Genomic DNA, 25763 nt, shown 5'->3' on the forward strand with positions numbered 1-25763 from the left:
TGAGTTTGGTTTATTCTCTTAGCTAGTAAATTGTAAAAGTTGCTGGCAGGACATATGCTACATAAGACCTGAGGAGGGTACAGAGAGACAATAAACCGTTCAGGCTGCTCCGTAAACTAGCATTTAAGTGCATCTTCTTAAATAAGTTAATAATCTTGGGAAAGAAAATTCGTAGAAACACTTCAGATTCATTTTATTTTTTGTTTTTTAATTATCTTTGAATAGTTAAAATATATTAATAAGAAATTGGCAGTAAACTTAGGTCTTAAGTACAGACTGACTACAAGTTCTTTGGCTTAGGAACTATCATTATTTCACTCAAACGTTCAGAATCGTTTAGATTAGTCCTTCGAATGGAGGTTGTCGCGATCACCCACTATAGCTCAGTCAGCTGAATTGTCACTGAAACTAGAAATCTGAGACCATCTACATACTCCACAACGTATTTATTGTACTCAGAAAATAAACATTAGAACAGTATGAATCGAAACTTATTGTCCGTTTCTGCTTTTTCCGAAGACTGAGTCGTGTACACAATAGTCACTGTCAGGATTTTGATCACTGATGGTCAGGTTTGTTGAACGTGAGGTGATGAAGACTCTCTTTCGTTTGGCACCTGCTGTCGCTGAATGTCATTAAGGTCGTGCTCCGCAGGGGAACTGCGAGAATCTTCACGTTGAGTACGGGCTTGTTCCAGTTGGAGCTGCTCTCCCTTTTGGCGAAGGTTGTCCTTGATTGTGGGGTTTAGGCGATCGTCAGGACTGGCGGATACTCGCTGCATCACTTGAAGGTTATGCAGTTCTTTGGGTGAGTGACTGTGTTGATCATCAGAAAGCGACCTGGCCGGTTGATGATGACTGTTTCCTTCAGATGCTCGTAGGTGCTGTTGGTGATCCTGCTTGTGATCCTCCAAGTGCTGACTATCACCGTGTGACTGAGGACTGTGCTGATCTGTATTTTTGTGTATCTGATGAGTCCACTGTTGATGGTGATACGGCAGTTGATGGGTTTCTTTATGTACAGTGTTGTGGACTTCACGCAGCAGCGGTTTTTGTTCATCGTTGAGATGACGCATCTGATAGAGCTGTAACTGATGTTGGTGGTATTGGTGCAGGCGCAGTTGTAACAATTCCTTATTGCCATCTTCGGGTGAGAGCCGATGGTCTTCAGGCTGGTGAAGCACCTGCTCGTGGTGATGAGGTTCCCAATGCCTACCGTTCTCCAGAGGCTTCAGAAAGTCGCCAGCCTGGTGCAGCTGCAGCTTGTGGTGCTGACCCCTCTGACTGAGGTAGTAGTGCTCATGCTGGGGCAGCTGCCTGAGCTGCTGGTGGCCGAGCAGCATCACCTGCTGGCTGCGGTCCTTCGCCTGCGGTTGGGGTGGGGTTTGAGGGTCGGGGCCCATCTTGCGTGCCTGGTCAGCCTCGTACTGCAGGGCGTGCTTGGGTTGTCGGAGCCGCTGCTGGTGATGCTGCTGCTGCTGTTGCTGCTGCTGGGCTAGCTTGTTTGCCGCGGCAACCCTCTGGACGACGGCTGGGTTGAACTTGTAGACGAGCTTCCGTGGCAGGTTGGGAGACCTTGGGACTGGCTGGAGCACCTTGGATCTGTAGTACGTCCTGCACAGATAAAGCGCTTGATTTAGTCTCGTAGCTATACAGCACAATGCAAAAAAAAGCCAACAGGGATATATTTTACACTGGCTTGAATGAAATGAAAACATAACTAAATAAATATACAGGGTGTAAATTTAAAGTTGACAAACCAGAATAACTCGAAAAATAAGCTTCACACGAAAAAAATCTAGAATCCAAAGATGATTATTTTCGAGGGGGACATCTGCTGGTGTTAAAACTTTTGTTCGTTAGTAAGTAGGATAATTGGTTAGTTTAGTTAGCTAGTCAGATGATTTGTTTGAAAATTAATAGTTGTGTGGCCTCATGACCACGAAACAAACAAAACTTATGCGAGTCTGCGGAAAAAAATAATATGTGGCTCAACATTTGTAAAACTCTAATTCCTCTATCTCGAACCCCACCCTATGGGGAGAGAGGGAGAGTTTTAGTTTTAGCGAATCAAAATTTACGAAGTAAATAAATATATTTTATCTATCCCTACCCACTTTCCACGCAAAAATGAGAACATAGATTTTCTTGAATTAGAGCTCCAACTACCAAGAATCAAAACAAATGTTTAAGACAAAATGTACGTAGTTTTTTATGTAGAATCTGACTCTGCAATAATAAATGAGGGTTCCCATTTGAAATTTTAAAGTTGCCTTCCGCCCCACCCCCAGGGTCTGGGATGGCGGGCTAATTTTAGCACCAGAAGATGTCCCCCTCGAAAATAATCAACTTTGGATTCTACACATTTTTTCGTGTGAAGCTTATTTTTCGAGTTATTCTGGTTTGTCAACTTACAATTTACATCCTGTATAAAACTGACAGTCAAAATTCTTCTGTATGGATTGAGTTGCGTGTGTCCTCAGCAGGATCCTATCTCAGGACTCATACTTGAAGTTTATGAATGAAGTTGGAACAATAACTAATAGTATCACACTAGCAATAGACAAAAAACAATTCAATGAATATATTTTAAATAAGTGATTAAAATCGGAGGATATAGGTGAAAATAAGGCGAAGGAAGAGGGATGATAATAGGCTAGAACAGGCGCACAGGCCTAACCAAAAAAATAAATAATGATTAAGCTCCAAATACTTTATGCTGTAATATGATACGTTAGCTAATACACTGATTGACTTAATTAAGTAGCTAGAATCATATAGTGGTGTGGTGCTTTTGATACGATGGTGGCCAATTTGAACTAAGATGGTGAGGGAAAATGCGTGGCCGGCAGTAGGAGAGCAAGTGATGGCGTATATAAACAGACCTTGTCCCAATGTAATGCAATTACGTTTCAATGTCTTATCGAATGACGGTGTGTGACATTGCTGATGGTAAACAGTTCGGATGGGAACGTTCAATTTGGTGGACTCTCGATGTTGTTTTTTAAAAAGGAAGCAGACTTCGTGCCTGTACAAGAGATCATTTCGTATCTTTCTTTACTTACATTTTTTGACATCACAGGTCCGTGTCTGTCTCTCTGGAAAACTCATTTCGTTTCCGCATATTAATCATCAACAGCGGTAAATTTCTATGATCACTTCTTCGGTAGAATTGTGATACCTACTCGACTCTATAACAGACAGAAAATATCCCTTCCTTTTCTTTCGATGGTATCCCCCTACACTATATAACCAAGATTCAAATAAAAGTCCGATACTGGCTGAAGAAAACGGATCTATCTATCCTTCGGTATTCTACTGTGTCCTATAGACACCTTTGACATTGGGACGGAGGTTTGTTATTTTAGGACATTAGCTCAGGTGGATAAGGACTGAACAGGAAGTGCGTAGTGACTTTCTTTAAAGAGCCTTTCGGGTAGTCACCTGAAGGCGTCTACGAAACTAAAAAAGACATAAATACTAAAAAAAATGTGTACTTAAATGCTACTGCTACAATTGCACATCAGCAGAATAGTGGGAGGAGACAGTCAAAGAGATTCCATATCAGCAAAACAATTCTCAGCAGATCCTTAGACTACAAACACGGAGAAAGACTCAGTTGATGGGCCGTATGTGAACCACGTACGCTATATTAATGACGTTCTACGGTTCGCAACTAGTACAGACAAACAAACAGAAAATCGCAGTAGGGAAAGTTTGAAAACTGACCTGGAAATGATTTGCATATGAGACTACAGAAATGTACAAATGACACATCGAAAACACAATACTAAAAATTAACAATGAGTCTTAAAACTAAGTGATGAGATATTTTGTGTAGAGTGATTGAATAAGATGGGTGAACAGCAAGAGAAATAAACGGAAGAGTAGAAATATCATGCAGTACTTTTGGACGTTAATGGTGACCCACTGAGAGCCTGGAAAGGAAAGGCAAGGATCATGGAATCATCCTAAGGGAAATATGTAATTATGACCACAATAAAAACGGAGGTGGTCTCAACGTATTGCCAGACAAGACGATGGTTGATGTATCAAGAAATTACTTTCCAAGAGATGACGACGACGTGATGGACCATTCGAAAAAATAAATGCGTTGCACATGGATGCGTACAGACTGCGATGTACGGAGAAGTCTGTAAGGAACGCTGACGTTGAAATCAAGTTAACTAAGACCTGCTACAAGGATTCTACAGTAATCTTTGCACGGCAGAACGTTGTACCATCATCAAGATACAGGTGACAGTAGTTAAGTTTTTAAAATCTGGTGATGGGGTCCTGACAATGGATGATGAGAAACCGCGATAATGATAAAAGTAGGTCCATTGAATACGCAGCGTTATCACGTCTAGAAGTGGCACTAGAGTAGCGGCTTGACAACGACCTGTCAAGAACTCGAATAAGATTGCAAAATGAATCGGCCTACAGAAAATATTGCTGAGAGTATCCTTTAAGTATCTAGCGGCCAGTGGAAAACCCCTTTAAAGCAAATAGATTTTATCAGAACCACCAACTTCTGCTATCGGTGAGAAATGCAGCAAAAAAGACTGCGGTAAGAAATATCCAGCGCTGTAAGAAATGTTTCGTGGTAGGTGCAACCGACTGTGCGATAAAGCCAAAGGAGAAACCGCAGACAGGATCAAGCGACAAATGTTGTAAAATGCATTATTTAGACACGCTGATTTTCTGGTGCCACAGATACTTCTGTTCTCTGACAAATATTTCATATACGTGTAAACCAGGGAAAATGTTTCTTGATGCTTATCCCAATCCTACGCAAGGATTCCAGAAAGATGTCATCCAACGCTAAGACCACTGTGTAAGAAGAGTGAGGCATTGTCACATTGTCAGAAGAGACTCTATGTTCTAGGGTTTTCCAGGAGATACAGTTCAGCAGAGGTATGGAAACCAGGTGAATCACAGAGTGTGAATGAAACTGCGCGACAACTGAAAAAATACTCCAAAGTCACAGTACAGCAGAGAGTACGGTGTTCGCTGACAAAACGTCTAAACTGCACGCATATTCACCGTGAACTTCTGGCGGTACGTGGACCAAATGCAATGTCGGGTCCAGTCCTATTTAAAAGGTGCCAACAATTTGATCAGTTTCCAACGGTCATGGATGATGCTAATGCGGAAGGAAGGCCGTCGACATCAGCCACAGACGACAATATAATGTTACTTTAAATCCGTCTTGATTGCAAATTTTTTTTTATTATTCATATGACCGGTTTCGGTTCATTCAGAACCATCTTCAGATCTGTAAAAATAATTATACTAATTTACTATTTCACGAAAGCAAATCTTTTTCATCCTATCTTATCACATCAAATGTACCAGAACGTACCTGATATTTAAGTTACAGGAGTAACCCGTCCAATTCAGCAACTTTCACATGCTACGTCACATAAAATTGGTTGGCAGAGTGCACGTCATTTATATTAATTATGACACTATTACCGACAGGTGGCGTCTGGTACATTTGTTACATTCCATTTGCACATACTGTATTCAGTAGATCTTTTTTATATTAAAAATATGTAATTAAAATATGTAGATGTCAAAGCTAAAATCTGTACTTGTCAGGATTAAAAAACAGTAAAATTATCATTTTTATACGATCTAACAGACATAGGGCGATTTATATATCTATGGTGCTGGTGTGAACTTGTTTTCTTCTACGGTCTGCTTCCGTGGTTCCCGCCACTTTGGTGTTGTGCCGCGGTCCGCTCAGTCGTCTGCTGTCCATCGCCGCGGGCAAGAGGGCCGCACAGGAGGGCCCCGTCAACGACGCCAGGCGTTGCACGCGTCTTCCGGCTTCTCCACCGCGCACCATCTCTCATCCCTTGGCCTGGATCTCCATACGCAACAGTTGTCATCTTAGTAGGTCGTCATAAATGCTAAAATAGGCGTTATGATTGAATTCGCTTTGTTCGTTGAGGATTAAATCCGGATCTTTATTTTTATGGGTGTATATTTCGATCTCTTCTAAAATGTTAAGGAACCGTCCCTTGTGAGCTCTATGCAGGATGTCTAAGTTGTTTTCCATATTCGTGACTGAGTGCTTTGTCGCAGCCATATGCGCCCCAAAAGCTGTTTTGTTTTGAGAGTAGGTGTGCTCCCTGAATCTGGTTTCAAAGTTCCTACCAGTCTGCCCTATATATTGTTTACAGCAGTCATTACATTTGATTTTATATACACCTGAATCCTGAAATTTATTCCTATTACATATTCTATGCCGGAGCTTCAATTTTAACGTGTTATTTGTTCGGAACCCTATTTTAACGTCGGATTTACGAAAGCAACTTAGACATCCTGCATAGAGCTCACAAGGGACGGTTCCTTAACATTTTAGAAGAGATCGAAATATACACCCATAAAAATAAAGATCCGGATTTAATCCTCAACGAACAAAGCGAATTCAATCATAACGCCTATTTTAGCATTTATGACGACCTACTAAGATGACAACTGTTGCGTATGGAGATCCAGGCCAAGGGATGAGAGATGGTGCGCGGTGGAGAAGCCGGAAGACGCGTGCAACGCCTGGCGTCGTTGACGGGGCCCTCCTGTGCGGCCCTCTTGCCCGCGGCGATGGACAGCAGACGACTGAGCGGACCGCGGCACAACACCAAAGTGGCGGGAACCACGGAAGCAGACCGTAGAAGAAAACAAGTTCACACCAGCACCATAGATATATAAATCGCCCTATGTCTGTTAGATCGTATAAAAATGATAATTTTACTGTTTTTTAATCCTGACAAGTACAGATTTTAGCTTTGACATCTACATATTTTAATTACATATTTTTAATATAAAAAAGATCTACTGAATACAGTATGTGCAAATGGAATGTAACAAATGTACCAGACGCCACCTGTCGGTAATAGTGTCATAATTAATATAAATGACGTGCACTCTGCCAACCAATTTTATGTGACGTAGCATGTGAAAGTTGCTGAATTGGACGGGTTACTCCTGTAACTTAAATATCAGGTACGTTCTGGTACATTTGATGTGATAAGATAGGATGAAAAAGATTTGCTTTCGTGAAATAGTAAATTAGTATAATTATTTTTACAGATCTGAAGATGGTTCTGAATGAACCGAAACCGGTCATATGAATAATAAAAAAAAAATTTGCAATCAAGACGGATTTAAAGTAACATTATAAAATCACTGATTGCTGTTATCCCATAAGACATTATGTCTGTTTTTGCAAAACAGACGACAATGTCCAGGGAATCTTGTCGGCAAGCTGAAAGAACGTTTGGGAAGAAAAACAGTTTATAACGATAAGGGCGCTCACAAAGCGGTTGTCGAATGACTCTGTGACCAAGTAGCAGATTTTTGTCGTCGAGGAATTGAACGACTGGTAGGACGCTCCGGCAGTTGGTTCCAGGGACACGATAACTATGCTGAATGAACACTGAGGTGACAAAAAATAGTGGGGCAGCAGCACGCACACGTACAGATGGTGACTGTATCGCGCAAAAAGCTATAAACGGAGACAGTGCAATGGCGGAGCAATCATTTGTACTCAGGGATTCACATGAAAAGGTTTCCAACGTGATTATGGCCGCAGGAAGAGAATTATAAGACTGAAGGCGGAATGTTAGTTGGTACTAGACGCATGGGACATTCCATTTCGAAAATCGTTAGAGAGTTCAATATTCCGTGATCCACAGCGTCAAGAGTGTGTCGAGAACAACACATTTTAGGCATTACCTTTCACCATGGACAACGCAGCGGGCTACTACCTCCACTTAACGACCGAGAGCAGCGGAATTTGCGTTGTCAGTGCTAACAGACAAGCAACACTGCGTGAAATAACCACAGAAATAAATGTGGCCCGTACGACGGACGTATCCGATAGGATAGTGAGGCGAAATTTGGCGTTAAAGGGCTATGGCAGCAGGCGACTGAAATGTGTGCCTTTGCTAACAGCACGACGTTGCCTTCAGCGCCTCCTTTTGGTTCATGACCATTACAGCTGGACCCTAGACGACTGGAAAACCGTGGCCTGGTAAGTTGAATCACAGTTTTTAATTGGTAAGAGCTGATGGTAGGATTCGAATGTGACGCAGACCCCACAGAGCCAAGGACCCAATTGTCAACAAGGCACTGTGGAGGTTGGTGGCGGATCCATAATGGTTTGAACTGTGCTGAAATGGAATGGACAGGGTCCTCTGGTCCAGCTTAACTGATCAGCGGCTGGAAATCGTTACGTTAGGCTACTTGTTTCCAAACAAAGATGGAATTTTTATGTATGTCAATGCGCCATGCCACCAGGTCACAGTTGTTCACGATTCGTTTGAAGAGCATTCTGGACAGGACAATTCGAGAGAAAGCTCTGGCCATCTAGACTGCCCGAAGTGAAGCCCATCGAACATTTATGGGACATAATAGAGAGATCAGTTCGTGTACACAGTCTTGCACCAGGAACACTTTCGCAGTTATAAACCGCTTTATGGGCAGCATGGCTCAATATTTATACGATGTGTTGAGTCCACACCATGTCGAGTTGCTGCACTACACCAGGCAAAATGTATGTATGTATCGCTTGAGCCTTGGTCGCGCAGCTTGCGCAGGGTCGGCACCGTTACAATCAGATCTGGCACCCCGTAACCCCCCCTCCCCCCCCCCCCCCCCCGAGTTGAAATCAGTGTACCCCAGCTGTGTCTAGTGTAAATCATGAAGCAGTGCGAACGTGTTTCAAATGTCTGCGACTCATGTAACTGAGGTGGGATGTGGTGACCAGCCCAGTATTCACCTTGCAGGATGTGGAAAACCGCCTAAAAACCACACCCAGGCTGGCCGGCACACCGGCCCTCGTCATTAATCCGCCAGGCGGATTCGATCTGGGGACGGCGCGCCTACCCTACTCCAGGAAACAGCGCATTTACGCTCTCGGCTAACCTGGCAGTTCACACCGGGCAGAAGGTCTGATACAGTATTAGGAGGTATGTCACGAGTTGTGTCATCTCATTGTGTCTATGCAGCTTTTAAATGTAATGCAGCGCACAAAAAAACTTACTTGGCTTGCAGTAATAATGTCTCATCTACTTTTTGAAGTCCTCTTACATGTTAAGCAAATGCATAAATTTCATATGCAAATCTCTCTGGTAAAATCAGTTATGAGCGAAATTCTCAAACCACCATGGAAAGGTTGAACTATTAAACATTGATATCAGAACCATTCTGTGAGTAGCATGAATCGTTTTTATGAGAACTAAGTCTTTCGTGACGGCACAGTTGTATAAAACATTCTCGGACTTCTTGCCGCGTCAATCTTCGGCCCCCTCACTCGCACAGTTCACTGACTCGTTTCATCTCATTTGTGAAATTCGTGTCTTGTGCCAACTGGCACAGCACGTTGGTGCAGCAGTCATCTGACGTGCTAGATAACAGCCTGCTCTGACATCCATTACCTTCGAGTCAGTCTCACTACAAATTCCGTCACATCGTGAGAATATGCCAGAGTGAAGACCATGCACACCTCGAGTCGAAGCGACTTTCCGCTCGCCTATGTGCGGATAATAAGGCCGATGCTGCCACTTGCGAAGAATCCCTAGAACCATCACGGCTAGTTAACAACCCTATTCACTCTCAGTACGGGGTCCCCAGAGTACGTTTGAAATTCGCACGATTTTCTTTCTTATGCACACACGTTAGTTAATTGGTCGGCAGCTATATTGTCGTCCCACTTCTACATCTACATCTACACCTACTTCCATACTCAGCAAGCCACCTGACGGTGTGTGGCGGAGGGTATCTTGAGTACCTCTGTCGGTTCTCCCTTCTATTCCAGTCACGTATTGTTCGTGAAATGCCTCTGTGTGGGCTCTAATCTCTCTGATTTTATCCTCATGGTCTCTTTGCGAGATATACGTAGGAGGGAGCAATATACTGCTTGACTCCTCGGTGAAGGTATGTTCTCGAAACTTCAACAAAAGCCCGTACCGAGCTACTGAGCGTCTCTCCTGCAAAGTCTTCCACTGGAGTTTATCTATCATCTCCGTAAAGCTTTCGCCATTACTAAATGATCCTGTAACGAAGCGCGCTGCTCTCCGTTGGATCTTCTCTATCTCTTCTATCAATCCTATCTGGTACGGATCCCACATTGGTGAACAATATTCAAGCAGTGGGAGAACAAGTGTACTGTAATCTACTTCCTTCGTTTTCGGACTGCATTTCCTTAGGATTCTTCCAATGAATCTCAGTCTGACATCTGCTTGATGGACGATCAACTTTATATGATCATTCCATTTTAAATCACTCCTAATGCCTACTCCCAGATAATTTATGGAATTAACTGCTTCCAGTTGCTGACCTGCTGTATTGTAGCTAAATGATAAAGGATCTTTCTTTCTATGCATTCGCAGCACAGAACACTTGTCTACATTGAGATTCAATTGCCATTCCCTGCACCATGCGTCAATTCGTTCCAGATCCTCCTGCATTTCAGTACAATTTTCCATTGTTACAACCTCTCGATATACCACAGCATCATCCGCAAAAAGCTTCAGTGAACTTCTGATGTTATCCACAAGGTCATTTATGTATATTGTAAATAGCAACGGTCCTGCGGCACACCAGAAATCATTCTTACTTCGGAAGACTTCTCTCCATTGAGAATGACATGCTGCGTTCTGTTATCTAGGAGCTCTTACTTTGTTCATTAAACGACTGTGGGGAACTGTATCGAACGCCTTGCGGAAGTCAAGAAACACGGCATCTACCTAGGAACCCGTGTCTATGGCCCTCTGAGTCTATGAGCTGCAATAAAGAAACTGTTCTACCTTTTTCATACTTTTTATCTGTTTTAACAATTACCAATGTATAACAGGATTATTTCCACTAATAATGCGGTATTATTGATTAACGATGGAAAAGCTGTTTCAGCTTTCTTTCGTGCTGACAAATGTAGAAAAATCAACTATAATTTCTCTAAGTGTTTCTTGTCTGTAACTCATGCATCCTGTCCCAGTGCATTCATACATCAAGTTTGGGCAGGACTATCTGCAGTAAGACGTGAAGTCCAATGCTGCCTCTGTCATGGTGACAGGAGAAATATACTGGAGGGGAGACATTACTTATCTGTGAGAAAGGAAAAGAAGTGAAACGGGAAAAGTAAAAGCCAAGTTACAAAAGTGCTGCTAATACACGTTATTTGTAGCTTCTGCTGTATATTTCGCAGTCAACTCAAATGGCTTTAAAATATTCTAAATATTGTCGTTTTTGAAACTACCACTTTACTATACGCTGCAGAGGTATATTGCCTTACGCCGAATATGACACCTACAGAACACTATTTTTCACACTACTTTAGCTGACGAGATGAGATGCCAGCATATTTCGTCGGTACCCACCTATCTTATCAAACGACTGACACTGATACCGAAATTAGGAATCTCTTATCTCGCTTTAGTCACAAAAGGATTCTTGTTAACGTTTTCTCGGCACTAGAGCATCTAGTGGGGTGTCAACTTCTCAGAATTTAGCAGGTATCGAGGAACGCTTCTGCTTCCACTTTATCTAGGCGTTATGATGGATTCTTCTGAATTCTAGATAAGAACGCGAGCGCCTGGTTCTCTAAAGGGCTACTTCTGGGTGTTTCGACCTTTTAGTGGTCTTCTTTTCCACTATAATAAGTAGTATCTGTTCATATAGAGTGCTCCTGCAATTCATGTTGTTAAACAATTTTGATGCAGTAGCGCACCTCCCCTGGAGGTGCAAATGACTTTCGGTAATGTTTGGATAGCAGGATAGTGGCGCACAATTGCTGATCATCTGATTTCGGTTCCACATTCTAGGTTACAAGCGAAAGTTCTGTGCAGAATATTCTAGATGCATCAGAGCAGAACGTTCCAGTGGAATGCTGATACAACCCTTGTGCGACCCTAAGTTAATGACAAGGATGGCTGCATTGAAAAGTGAGTTATAATGCTCCGAAAATAGTGTGGGAACAAATGAAATATGTTATTTGCATGTTGAAAATATATTTCTTGTAAAACTATTGAGAGTAATTCGCCGTTCTGATGATTAAATCAAACGCAGTAACCTCTTTACAGTTTCGTGAATGAACAGAACTGAAATCTCTTATCATCTCCTATTTTGCAGCTATACGCAGTACTCTGTTTCTGGGGGAACGCTGGTGGACGCGCATCCATGAACTTTTCTGTCCGGAATGTAACTTCCTGTTGCTGTTGGAAAACTTAAAAAAGTTCGCCAACGATTTATCTCACGGTCGTAAATCGGATTTATTTCGTTTTTAATTACAATGTAGTTTTGTAGGTAAATAAGTAATCAGCTATATTGAAAAACTGAGTAATTGTCGCTGCATTAAATCTAGTGTAGAGTACCCCAAAACTCTGTTTAGAAAAATAACAGTGTCTGTAGTAATACATAGAGAGACACTACACTTCATAGTCTCATATTACTGCCATCTACGTGACAATATTATACTGATAACAAAATGACTGATCTGTCGAGGGTAACATATCACCACATCAGCTACGACTCTGGCAAGGGGACATGGTCACTGTTAAGTCTCCTTCTGCCTTTTGAACGAGCAAGAAAGACTGCAGCTAATATTCTCATTTTTAAACCTTATCCTTTCCTTCTTCTAGCAGCTGCCTAGTTATCTTCAAGAAGACTGTTATCAAACATAGCTGCATCTACAGTATGATTAGTGGCACATGGTTTACTGCCTTTTCCACCACTTTAACTTGAAAGTCAACGAAACGTCCAACTCTAAAAAAACTTAAGCAGAAGATAAACAAGTGTGCGACATTCTCACGAATCAAAAATAACTTATGGAACGCATAGTAGTGTCACAAAGAATTAGCAGTTGAGACTATTTCCATCACCAAGGCTTTAATACGCCTGTAGCACAAATCATTTTCGATATTCCTTGTAGTTCAAATAAACGAAATATCTTAGGTTTCTGCAACCCTCCTGAAGAACCAGACAAGGTTTATGGCTATAACCAACTACTTTCTCTCACTTTCGGAAAATTGTTACTTACAAATCGCCAAGTAAAGAAAATCTCGAAAAAAATGTCATTAATTCGATACTCCCTGTTCATCCGAATGTGCTTTATCAACGATATTTAATTTCCTGGAAATGTTTCTTATCACGTTCTGAGTCAAAATTCGTAGTAATCCCACACTCAGGGAATGACCGTAATGAAGCAGGTGCGGGAATCCTGCACAGCCGCTCTTGGGAAGACCCTAGTGGGGGTGGTTTGTCATTGCTTCCGCCGACTCGTTATGTGTCGTGTGGAGGATTGTGACGAGTGATTGTATAGTGTGGGGCTGGGTTCGTGATGCTGTAGATGAAGGAAAGGGCGAGGACGAGACCCCGTGCTAGCAAGTAAGCTACTCCTCTCCCAAATAGCAGCAAGGGTGGCGCCGGGCTTAACATTCCCATCCGATGGACGGATCATAGTCAACAGTGACGCATACCTTCAGTTCATGACATACTGAGGAGATGTTTGCAATTAAATCCATGGCTTTGGTGCAAAGCCTAGCGATCAGGACCGCAATGCCACCATCTCTGCACCTCTTACCGGCCCAATGAAGAATTTCGTCCACCAACGGGATTCGAACCGGCTTACCTCCGGGTTGAGCGCCACCGCAGGCGTGCTTTAGTTTCATTTCGGTTATGGTTGCGGGGCCTATACTGCCTAATAAGCAGAAACTGAAGTGGAAATTTTTGATCATGGGAAAATTCAAACGACGACATTTTTTTGAAGAATATTTCCTATCGCCAGACGATCACACTGGCCAAAGGGCAACACGACGAGAAGGTAACCTTATCACGGACGCTCAGAAGCACTCAAAAAAAAAGCCTTCACTAGAGGAGTGTGAGATGTTTGATACGAGGGTATTATCTACAGATGATCCACAGCATTTGCTATACGGATCTCTTGGGAATAACTCGTGGAGCAGCGACACCACCACGAGGCCAGTAATCTTGTGTGGGAGCTCTCCAAATTCTTTGCATCACCTTAGAGCACTCCTTGATAAAGCGAAAGAAATTACAGATAGCGGATATCGGATGCTGCCTCTGTATCACGACCAGTACACGTGACGCTTCTACAAGATTTCACGGGACAAAGGAGAATCTTTAAAGTACTTGTAAGCTTTAGCCTATCTTGTGGAGGAAGGAAATTCCAGAGTGGTTCGGTTTACCCAGTGGTAGAGAGCCACAATCACAAATATTACACTGTCTATATCCTCCTCCTCGTCCATTTCAACAGGTTTCGTATTCCCTTCGTAACGGATGTTTTCTCATGTTGCTGGTCACACTTTGTAAGCAGCAATAAAACACTTGGATGTTTCTGCACTCAGGTGTATGCCGACGAAAGTGATTACGAAAGTGGTTCAAAATGCTTCAAATGGCTCTGAGTACCATGGGACTTAACATCTGAGGTCATCAGTCCCATAGAGCTTAGAACTACTTAAACCTAACTAACCTAAGTATATCACACACATCCATGCTCGAGGCAGGATTCGAACCTGCGACCGTAGCAGTGGCGTGGTTCCGGACTGAAGCGCCTAGAACCGCTCGGCCACCGCGTCCGGCTATGACAGTGGACTAGTATTATGAAACAACGAGATTCCAATTCCTGCTCGGTCATCCAAATGAAAGTTTTCATGGGTTCCCTATAAAGGTGAAGGAGAATGTCTGGTTGGTACTTCTGAAAAGCGCACGACCGATTTCTTCTCCATTCTTGTTCAATCCCAGATTGTGCTCCATCTATAATGACTTTGCCGTCGACGTGACGTTAAACTGTAATCGCTTTTTAGTTTCCACTGCGATTTAAGAATGGGACTGCCATAACGTGATGAGCTTCAAGACACCTAAAATTTGCACCGCAAATATTGCGGAAATGGAAAGTGCTATTGATGTGCGGTTTTCGCAGAATGAATTGATAGTTAGTGGCTCCTACTGATAGCCGATAAACAGATTGTATTAACACTTAGGAAGCATATGTTTGTGCAAACAGGCACTTTTTTGAATGGAATAATGCCTATTCACATTAACAAACCAAAAGTGAGGTAAATTAGAATGTCAATCGTATTTTATGCAGAAGTCTGTTGCAAGCCTTTTACGAGACATCGTATTTTGGAAAGTTTCCTCACCGACACTTATCTGTGCAATTCAACCGGCATAGTTGTTAGGAACGATGTTGTTATGTTTGCTTACAGTGTGTGTGTGTGTGTGTGTGTGTGTGTGTAAGGAGGGCATCGCGACCTGCTACTCAGTCAGTGTGTGACAGTCCAAGCAGTATTTAGAATTAATTTTAATACCTTCAGTTGCTGATGGGCGTTGATATATATCAACGGAAACAGGTGAAAATGTGTGCCTCGACTGGGACTTGAAACCGGGATCGTTTGCTTACAAGGCACACGCTCTATCCATCTGAGCCACCGAAGGCGTAGAGGATAGTGCGACTGCAGGGACTATCTCGCGCACGCCTCCCGCGAGATCCACATTCTCACCTTGTATGTCCACACACTACATTCGTAGTGTCCCACCCCAACACACTCATTACTAGTGGAAGACATTCTTACCAAGTCCCGTAAGAGTTCGGGGAATATGTGTGCATCCGCACAGAAGGAGGTCATGGCCGGTATGGCCAGAACTATATACTTATATGGATATGGTGTCTGTTCTTTCGGACGTGTCCGTGTCCGTGTGTGTGTGTGTGTGTGTGTGTGTGTGTGTGCGTGTGTGCGTGTGTGTGTGTGTGTGTGTGTGTGTGTGTGTGTGTGTGTGTTTGTGTTAAAAACTGGATTTTTTGTGTTTTGGAAACAACTTTATTCCTTCGTCTGCATCACTGTTAACTCCGTCACAATAATTCCCTTTAGATGTTATATACTTATGTTAGTTATTTTTTCAGTCCCCAAAACATTTCTCGAACTCGATCTTTGGAACAACTTTTAGTTCTTTCAGCGATGCTTTGTTTGTAAAACGACGGTTCATTTATTTTTTGTTTACTTCTGGTAACAGAAAAATGTCACGTTGGGCCATGTCTGGCTAATATGGAGGCTTCGGCGTCATAAGTGTTATTTTTTGTTCAAATCGAATAGCCATGAATTATCTGCCGCAAATCTGGCCGATTTTATCGTACTCCTTCACGCAAACGCTGTTGAACTTCTAAGCAGTACTTCTTGTTCATGGTTCGACCTTGTGGCAAGAACTCATGGTTCACTACGCCGTTAAAATCGAGATAAACTGTGGGTGTAATCTTTACATTTGACAGCAATTATCTAGCCGTTTTCGGTGTTGCCGACCCAGAATGCTTCTTCCACTGTGATGGTTTAGCCTCAGTTTCGACGTCATATCTGTAAACCCATGTTGAGTCATCTGTTATGACATGTTTCGGTTGTTTTACATCGCTGTCGTTTTCATTTAGCCATCCGCAAGCAACTTGCATTCGGCGCTATTTTTCCTCGAAATTTAACAACTGCGAAACCAACTTTGCCTTCACACGTTGCATTTCTAAAACATTCGAAAAAGTTTCACGGAATGCGCTAACTGATATGACAACAACATCAGCGACTTCTCGACCCGGCGATCGTTCATAATCATTTCTTTCACTTTTTCCACAACCTTGTAGGTTTGTGATTTGCTGGTGGGATGCTGGTGCGTAGAGGACCTTCTTCGAAACGCTTATACCAGTCGTTTTGCAGACGAGCCATAGGCAATAGTTTACATTTCTAAAACTTTGCTGCAAAATTTAATACATACTGATCGATTTTTTAACAACAGACTAAATAAACGTCGAAGTGGCTAACACCGTACAAGTAATTTTCAGATAAGTTTCCAACACAAGAATGATAAAACTGTGATAAAATCTCACACACACGTACTATATATCGATTACAGCTAATTTCATTTCTCGATCCTCAGTTTACAATCTCTTGGGCAGTCCTAGACTCCGTATCTTCCTTGAAGTCTCTCACGCATCTTCCAGTCAATCAATCTCATTCTGTTTTTGCCTTTGGGATCCACCTTCATACATTCTTAGGCCATTTATTATCATACACTCGGTTTAGACGTCCAGGCGACAGCAACCCTTTCCTTTTAGCAGCTTCCATGATACTCCTGGCTTATTTATTTCTGATATGGTCTACTGTGTAGACTACAGCCCTTCGTTAGTTAGCTACATGTTCCATGGATCATTTTAACGATTTTTTTTCTCGAAATGATATGGAACGAGTCAGTTTACAGCATATGCATAAGTGTTCAACTTTTTATTAATGAATCTATATTTTACAGGCCTAGTCATGCATATCCAAAAAATACTAGAATTATTTCTTTACAGGCTACAGGTTTATAAGTAAAAATTCGTCTGTGCAATAGAAAGAGTTGTCTAGAAGAAATAATTTTTGTTTGAACTGATTACTTATTTTGCTGCTGTTATCTTATTTGGCAAATAATCAAAGATTTTTGTTGCTGGATACTGAACACATTTCTGAGCGACTGACAGCTTTAAAAACGCATAATAAAGACAGTTTTTTTCTTCTGGTCATGTAGGTATGGATCTCACTATCTGATGGATTTTCTACAACAATTTTCTTTAAATTTATATTTATACCTTCTTGAGACGAACCTAGAAGATGACTGAGGGAGAAAACCAAATACAGTTTTTACTACTCGGTTTTGTGCGGTCAGAACTTTGAGTTACTTCAGAAAATTATTCCATATGGCATTATCGCGTGGAAATAAGCAGTATGTATTAGGACGTAGATTCGTTTATTTTCAAGACTAGAAATTGTACGAAGAGAAAAAGTAGCTGAACTTATTGGTTTGATCAGCTCAGTAATGTGCTTCTCCCAGGTCAAGTTTTCTTCAGCAGGTACACTCAACAATTTGGAACATTCTACCCTATTTAGTGACTCCATTTCACGTGCTACATCATTTGTTGGTATGACTCTGTTTTTTGTACAGAACTGAGTATACTGCGTTTTCTCAATATTTCAGAAGAGCCCATTTTCAGAGAATCGCTTAATAAATCTTTCAAATGTGACAGTAACAATCTCTTGTATTGCTTTCTCTCTAATGGGTACATTTATAACAAAAGTATGATCTGCAAAAAATAAATACTCTATTTGTTGAATGTTGAGTTAGTGGTTATTTACATACATAAGTAATAGGAGTGAACTCAAAATTGAACCATGTGGGACACTCATAGTGATCTCTCCCCAGCCACCAAAACATTCTAACTGCCAAAAATTGTTTGGATTATGCAGCAGCACAAAGTTTTTGCCTTTTGTTTATTAAGTGTAATTCATATCAATTGTATGTATAGCTATCGATTCCCTAAAACTGGAATTTTTCTAAGAGTGTAACATGATCTACACATTCAGAGCGCCTGGAAGGATCACAAAAAAATACAACTGGTGTTATTTTATTACTTAAGGGTTGCAATATTTGATGATCGAGTGTATAAATATTGCCCTCAATCGAGCAGTGCTCCTGGAATCTAATATGTGATGTGATCGCTTCTAATTAAATGTGAGAGTACTTCTGAGCACATTTCTTTTTCGATATTTTTGGAAAAAGACTTCAGTAAAGAAACTGGTTTATAATATTTAAACCTTTCTTATCATCTTTCATCTACAGATGTTTAACAGTGGCATATTTTAATCTGCCTGCAAAAATTCCCTTTGCCAGTTACGTGTTATGTCTATCACTAAGGTCATTAAAACATCTTTTAAAAATTCTTTTTGAAATTCCATCAACGCCTTAGAAGATTTTCATTGCTTTAGAGAATTTTTATGATTAATTTCAGTGAAAGATCTTTGTTTTACTTCTAGTTGTTGAAAGTCTAGTGAAATGATATTTTAAATACATTTTGTTGCTTCATAATCTGCATCATTAGTATTTTTTTGCTGCTGCATTTAGAAAGTGATTTTTAAAAACAGCAAAAAACAGTAACAACTTTGGCGTTCACTTCAATTCTGACTGTATCCTATGCACTGACTGGAGCTCGAAGACAAAATATGAACTACGCCATAAAGATCAACAGGAAGAAATGCTTTAATACTCTGCTGTAAGTGGATGATCAAATAATAATTCAAGAAAATGAAAAGAACCTGTTTATCACCTTAATTTGTTGCTTTCCAAATATAACAAACACCTTCAGTCAGAAAACAAAGGTTATGGCATTCAAGAGAAAATCGCCTATATGATCTAAAACTGTAGTAAATGATATAATACTGGAAAAGGTAAACCACTTTCAGTATCTCGGCTATAAAATGCAACGAAACTTCGACAATGAAATTGATAACAAGGACATAAAATTTATCACAATCTGCTGAACAAATAAAAAATAAGTTCCAAAAAAAGGCACGAAAGAAACACAGATGAATTTTTACGAAATTACAGCACTGTCTACTATGCTGTACAGATCTGACCCCTGGGTTCCTACCGAAAGGATGTGAGCAGGATCCTGGCTGTGAAATAAGATGGCTCTGTAGTGTTAAAGGGCACTGCAGAACACTGCTTCAGAAATTAAGACATTAGAAACGAATTACAAGTTGATTCAGTGCCTAAGAAAATAGACCTGCACAGAAACAGATGCTGGGAATGTGTAGCTACTATGGATAAGAATGGATTTCAAAGACAAATGCGTTGTCACAAACCTAGAGGGACAAGATGGAGAAGAAGACCCTGGAAGAGATGGTTGAACTTTGTTGACCAGAGCAGGTGAAATGAACTAGTAAGAAGTACACTTCCTAGTTAATATTTTTAGGAAATCTATTTTCAAATATTGACACAAATTTACTATTTACTTGATAGAGTTTCACATCAGCATCTTTTTCCAAATATACCTTATCCCAACCATCTCTATTATCTTATTCTTAAGACACACTGCTTATTTCCATTAATTGTCCATTTGCAATAATTGAGTGCACATTAACTGCTTCAGACTGAGCATGATCTACAAAAATGTTATCAGTCAGGATTCTGCTAGATTACTGCACACAAGTTGGAAAATTAAGTACTGAAATCAGATTGAAATAGTAAAATAATGATACCAGTACATTTTTTTCTGTCAGAATATATTAAGAAACCTTCATTGAAATCTACACAAATTACTGTTTCTTGTTGTGTGATGCGTCACTCAATAAAGAATCTAAATGTGAGATAAGCAGCTGAAAGTGTCCTGCAGCAGATCTGTAGATTCTTAGAATTATAAGATAAGTATTCTGCAGTAACAACTCATAAGTACATGTTCCTAGGGTAGATTTAGACAAAACTGCTTGTTTCAATATTTTTGACATTGTCACAACTTTTATGTACGTTCCGTATTGGTTACACACGAAAATAATGCTAGTCGTTAATCCCTGGTATTTAACTTCTCTATTCCTGTGATTACATGGTGTTCGGAGTGGTGTAGAACATGCATAGTTTAGCTCATCTACCTTGTTCTTTAGACCCTTGATGTTCTGTTTTCGTTTCCAGTAATGTAGTTCAACAGATATCACTTGCATTTCTTTTGTGCTGCTTGTTTTTCAAGTGCATGACTCTCACATACATACTATTTCCGCTTTTGATTCGCAGATAATCTTTTAGTTTTATTTGTGATCTTATTGCTCCAAAATTTTGAGTTTATTTTGGCGAATACACTTGTCCAATACGATTTTTAGTATCTTTTACATTCATTCCATTTATATAGTTACACCTCAACTAAAAGTATAACTCCGTCCGAACAGGCCGTGGAAGGCTCAAAGGACCGACCGGCCGCTGTGTCATCCTCAGCCCACAGGCGTCAATGGGTGCGGATATGGAGGGACATGTAGTCAGCACACCGCTCTCCCGGCCGTAAGTCAGTTTACGAGACCGGTGCCACTACTTCTCAATCAAGTAGCTCCTCAGTTTGCCTCACGAGGCCAGAGTGCACCACGCTTGCTAACAGCGCTCGGCAGACCGGATGGTCACCCATCCAAGTGCTAACCCAACCTGACAGGCTTAACTTCGGTTATCTGATAGGAACCGGTGTTACCACTGCGGCATGGCCGTTAGCATATAGTATACAGATATTTAAAAAAGAATAACAGTTAATACTGAAACTCTCAGTACCTGATTTATGCTATTCGCCACTACCCAGTGTCATACACCTATTTATCTTTGTGTTTAGTCTTAAATCTCACTTTTCATATTCTGCAAACAGCTTCCTTACCATATAGCTACTGTCTTCACTATCTTCGTCAATTGTCAATAAAGTAGAAGACGTAAAACAGTTCTAAGTACACTTAGTACTTTGATTTAGATGCGACAAGTCGTAATATTGGCTGCACTGGACTACTGTACCCGGCTGCATCCACTTTAAAGTATTAGTACGGTTCTCACGTCGGACAAAGCTTAGAGTCTACTGTAGTTTTTTTATTTACCTTTCAATTTAAATTTGAATGCTTGGGGTTTATCACTCAACTTTTTTCAGTTATGCCGGAAGCCTGTTGAATAGTGCACAGGTCTCTTCTGTACAGTAATTAAAGAGGTGCTATCCGGGTGGATATTACTTTTCCATCTAGTGTTCATGAATGAATGTTACAGTTTTTTTTCGAATGCCTTAATATTTTCAACAACAAATCTAACAATGAGATGTATGCACGAGGATGGCAGAGTTCTAATTCCTAGATTCTTGAACAACGCTTTACATCAAGGTCACAGCACGGATCAGTCTGATTTTCTTTGTTAAGACTATTCTTGGAGAGTGCAAAGAGTTGTCCCAAAATATAACACCACACGAAATAACAGGGTGCAAGTATGCAAAATGTCACAGCCGGTAGAGATCATTCTTATAATGAAAGTAGTAGCATTACGTTTGTGCACAAGATCGTTAACGTGATACATATAGGAAATCTTTTCATCTACATTCAGTTTCGATTTTAGAATAGTTCCGTGTCTTAAACTGTTTGCACTACATTTAGCTGCAGTTAAGCATTAATCTCTTCTCTGAAAGTCAGGTGCTGATATTACGGATCAGTCTTTTGTATTACAAAGCTACTGTGAATTTCCTGAGAGAAGTCGTTTTCATGCACAGGCTGTTTTATTTTGAAATAATCACTTTATATCATGATTTAGCTATTAGCTAATTGCTCCCCCTTGGCCATTTTCAACCTACCTCGTGATAAAAACAATATCAAAAGTTAAAACAGCTTCAAGAGGAAACAAGAAATAAAATAAAAAATATGCATACAAAAAAATTACACATCTTTGTTAATTGCGTCACAGTAATATATTGTAAGCATACAGTATAATATATTCCACACTTTTAGTTTAAGTATATTTAGTAACATCGTTGATCAAGTTTGTATTCTTTTTATGTAAGGTTTCTTATGTCTTTGATGGTGCAGTTGTTTAGTCAAATTTGGCTTTAAGACGTTGCCCGCCGTGTGTAATTTCACTTTAATGTTACACTAAAGTATTTTAATGTGTTGTACGTTGGCACAGTGACAAAACCCCATAAGTGCTGCATTTTCCCAATTTACATATAGATTTCACCTCACAGATAGTAAGTTGTAACATAATTTGACAATAATAACATATGAAATTCATATTTTTTACTTTTTTAATGTGAATTACACTGAACAGTGTTGTAAATGCATGTTATGCGCGTAACTACCATGACTGAGAGAAACTGTTGTTAAGGAAATCCATCAGATGTTACTGCATGCACAGAGACGTGTGGATTACAGGATGCTATATGTTTATAATTTTTACTGTGATGCACATAACAGATATGTGTAAATTTTTATATTTTTAATCTTTTATTTTACTTCTCGTTTCCTCTTGAAGCTGATCTAACCTTTGATGTTGTTTTTGCCACCAGATAACTTGAAAATGCCTAAGGGGCAAAATCAGTTAATAGCTAAATCATGAAATAAAGTGATTATTTCAAGATAAAAATAGCCTAAGCAAGAAAACGACTTCCCTCGAATGTTATGTACCACCTTCTTTGCTACACAGTTAACATTACATTCCACGTCTTTCACAACAATACCTTTTTCATCTGCAAAGAGAAATGTCATCTTTAGTGCGATATCATTACTACATAGGGTGTTTCTTTTAACTTGAGCCATCTAAAAATCTCGAAAACGGCGCATCCTACGAGACGAATGTTCTGGGTAAAAAGTTAATGTTATTAAAGAGAACATCTTTCTGTGCTACAGCTGACCACCTCGTAACAACCTCTCCTGCGTGGGCGGAGTTAACTTTGGATTTTCAGATGTTAACCCCCATTTTAACTGCGTATTCGGATACAAGAAAATACGCTTAGTTTACCAAATCGTCGCGATCCATTCGTGGTAGGTGGCGCTGTAATCGACAATGTAAAGTACGTTTGTTTTTGCAATTAAGAACCTACGCATTTCACTTACGATGTAAGTGTAAACCTTTGTGTTCTAACGGTTGAGACTGATGTTCCGACATTAGCTGAGTGTTGGAAATGAGACTGCACAGTATAATATGGCTAGCCGTTTCATCGTTTGGCTAACTATGTTTAATGTGATCGAGGAACAACGACATGGATGCAATAGTTTTGTGTTACTATAGGGATGCTTCATTTCAGTGAGTACCCTTACTTCTCACCATCGGGGTGCTTGATTTCGGTGACCATCCATGTGCAGGTGTGCCTTTCACTATCACTTCACGGACGTTTTACTTCATGACAGTGGTTGTGGCTCGTATTCTGCCGATCGCCGTGTAACGGCCAGCGTGAGAGTTGCGACTGTTGGACGGTAACATACCCCGACATCAGTCACCCTGACGGCGGGGTTCGAGGGCGGCCAACGAAGTGAAGCATCCAGTGGTTTCGGGACTCACCGCAATGAACTCCATAGGGAACAGAAAACTACGTTGCCATACAAGTAGCTTATTTGCCAGAAATGTCAATCTCTAGCCATGTTATTTGTATCATACAATCAAATTTTCAACTCTCTAGTACCGTTTGAACACAAATATCAGGCTTTAGAACATAAAGGTTTAAATTTACATCGTAAATGATATGTAGGATCAAATGCCTCTGATCTCAACTGCAAAAACAGGCACACTTGATATTTGCAGATACAGCGCTACCTACCACTAATGGTAAACAATGGTTTGGTTAACCGTACGTATTGTTTGGCGTAGAATCCAAAAATGCAATAAAATTGGATGGTTTCCATTTGAAAATCAAATCTGACCCCGCCCACCCAGGAGAGTTGGTTAGGAGGTGACCAGTTGTACCAATGACAGATGTCCCCTTAACTAATATTAACTTTTCACCTAGAACATTCGTTTCGTAGTATGTGTCGCTTTCGAGATATTTCATTCTGTCAAGTTAAAACAAACACGTTGTATATGAAGAAGAGTAACGGTCGCAGAACAGAACCCTGTGGTGTCCAACATTTTACATGATCCCAGTCACATTAAGATCTCTTCCTCGTTTGTTGACAGTGAAGAACAAGCTTCTGGTCAGCCCCTCCCGCCGGAGGTTCGAGTCCTTCCTCGGGCATGTGTGTGTGTGTGTGTGTATTGTTCTTAGCATAAATTAGTTTAAGTAGTGTGTAAGTCTAGGGATGGATGACCTAAGCAGTTTGGTCCCTTAGGAATTCACACACATTTGAACATTTGAAGCTTCTGGTTCCTACTTTCCAGATGAGAAGTGTATCATTCTTGAAATTATGCGCTATTCCCATGATATTCCAACATGCAAAAGTATCAGACGCTCTTGTTTAGGTCATGCTAGTTCCCAGTCCCCAACTTAATGTGTAGCCCTGCTGAAATATGAATATAAGCAAGGCATCACCGGAATAGCCAAGGAGAGCTGTGCATTCGTGACATGCTGCCGAGTATCCCTTGCTCATGCAGGGAGGAGTGGAAAGTGATTGGGAGAGCCAGAGCCGAGCAGTGAGTGCGAAAGCAGAGGCTGGGTGCTGAGTGAGTCTCGTGCAGGACAAGTGGAGGCGCCTCACCTCATGGCCCGGGCCATCTTCTCGTAGGTCATGCGCGGGTTGCCGTGCCGGCGGCCCCACAGCCTGGCCAGCCAGTCGGTGTTGAGGATGCGGAAGATGCCTTGGTCGCGGTTCACCCAGTGGATGCACGGTTCGTTGCGCGGGTCCTCCAGCAGGTTGAGCAGGAAGCGCCACAGCATGACCCGCTCCACGCGGCCTGCTGCCCACCGACAGAACAAACCATTCGTCAGCCCCACCGCCGGAAAAGTCATCACACACCTTCCACAAGCCGTCCAAAACCTTTAGGGTCAAAATCCCACAGGCAGTACAGGATCACTCCAAAAGTGAGTACTCTGAAATGAGGAACCACTGGTCGGGAATGCATCACTGGATCTTGAATTTGAAACAGGTGCGGGGCACATGTTTCCAAAGTGTTAACGTTTCAGCACCGACATTGCTGGCCCCACTGTCGTCTGTATTCTAGATGAATTTCTTAACACTGAGATTAAAAGAATTTATTGGTGTAAGGTGGCCAACTGTACTGATTCCATGTGTTATGGTGCTCCGCAGTGGGTGTTGATATGGATGTCACATCCAACTGGTAAATACGAGGCTCAGCCATACTACCGTCATATGTGGGTGGATTATGTACAATTGGTCTTCCATTCGTACTACATGAACTGTTTGTTTTAATAAGCCCCACTGTGTTTACTTTCCCCTTGGCAAAAACAATTTTGAAATTTGCAGAAAGTCTACATTATGCTAACTTAGATGTGTGTCAGTGTAA

General features: G+C 41.1%; 1 protein-coding gene across 1 annotated transcript in view; it reads right to left on the reverse strand.

Moving 5' to 3' along the window:
• Nucleotides 1–204: 204 nt before the first annotated feature.
• The window catches only part of LOC124775262, a 148094-nt gene continuing 122535 nt past the window's right edge, over nt 205–25763 (reverse strand). Inside the window, exons 4-5 of the mRNA XM_047250100.1 lie at nt 24998–25196; nt 205–1613 (exon numbers count right to left, since the gene is read on the reverse strand). Coding sequence (XP_047106056.1) covers nt 569–1613; nt 24998–25196 — 1244 coding nt within the window. The 3' untranslated portion in view covers nt 205–568. The remainder of the gene's footprint in view (nt 1614–24997; nt 25197–25763) is intronic.

Source organism: Schistocerca piceifrons, chromosome 2, assembly GCF_021461385.2.
Source record: "Schistocerca piceifrons isolate TAMUIC-IGC-003096 chromosome 2, iqSchPice1.1, whole genome shotgun sequence".
In the NCBI taxonomy this organism is placed as follows: Eukaryota; Metazoa; Arthropoda; class Insecta; order Orthoptera; family Acrididae; genus Schistocerca; species Schistocerca piceifrons.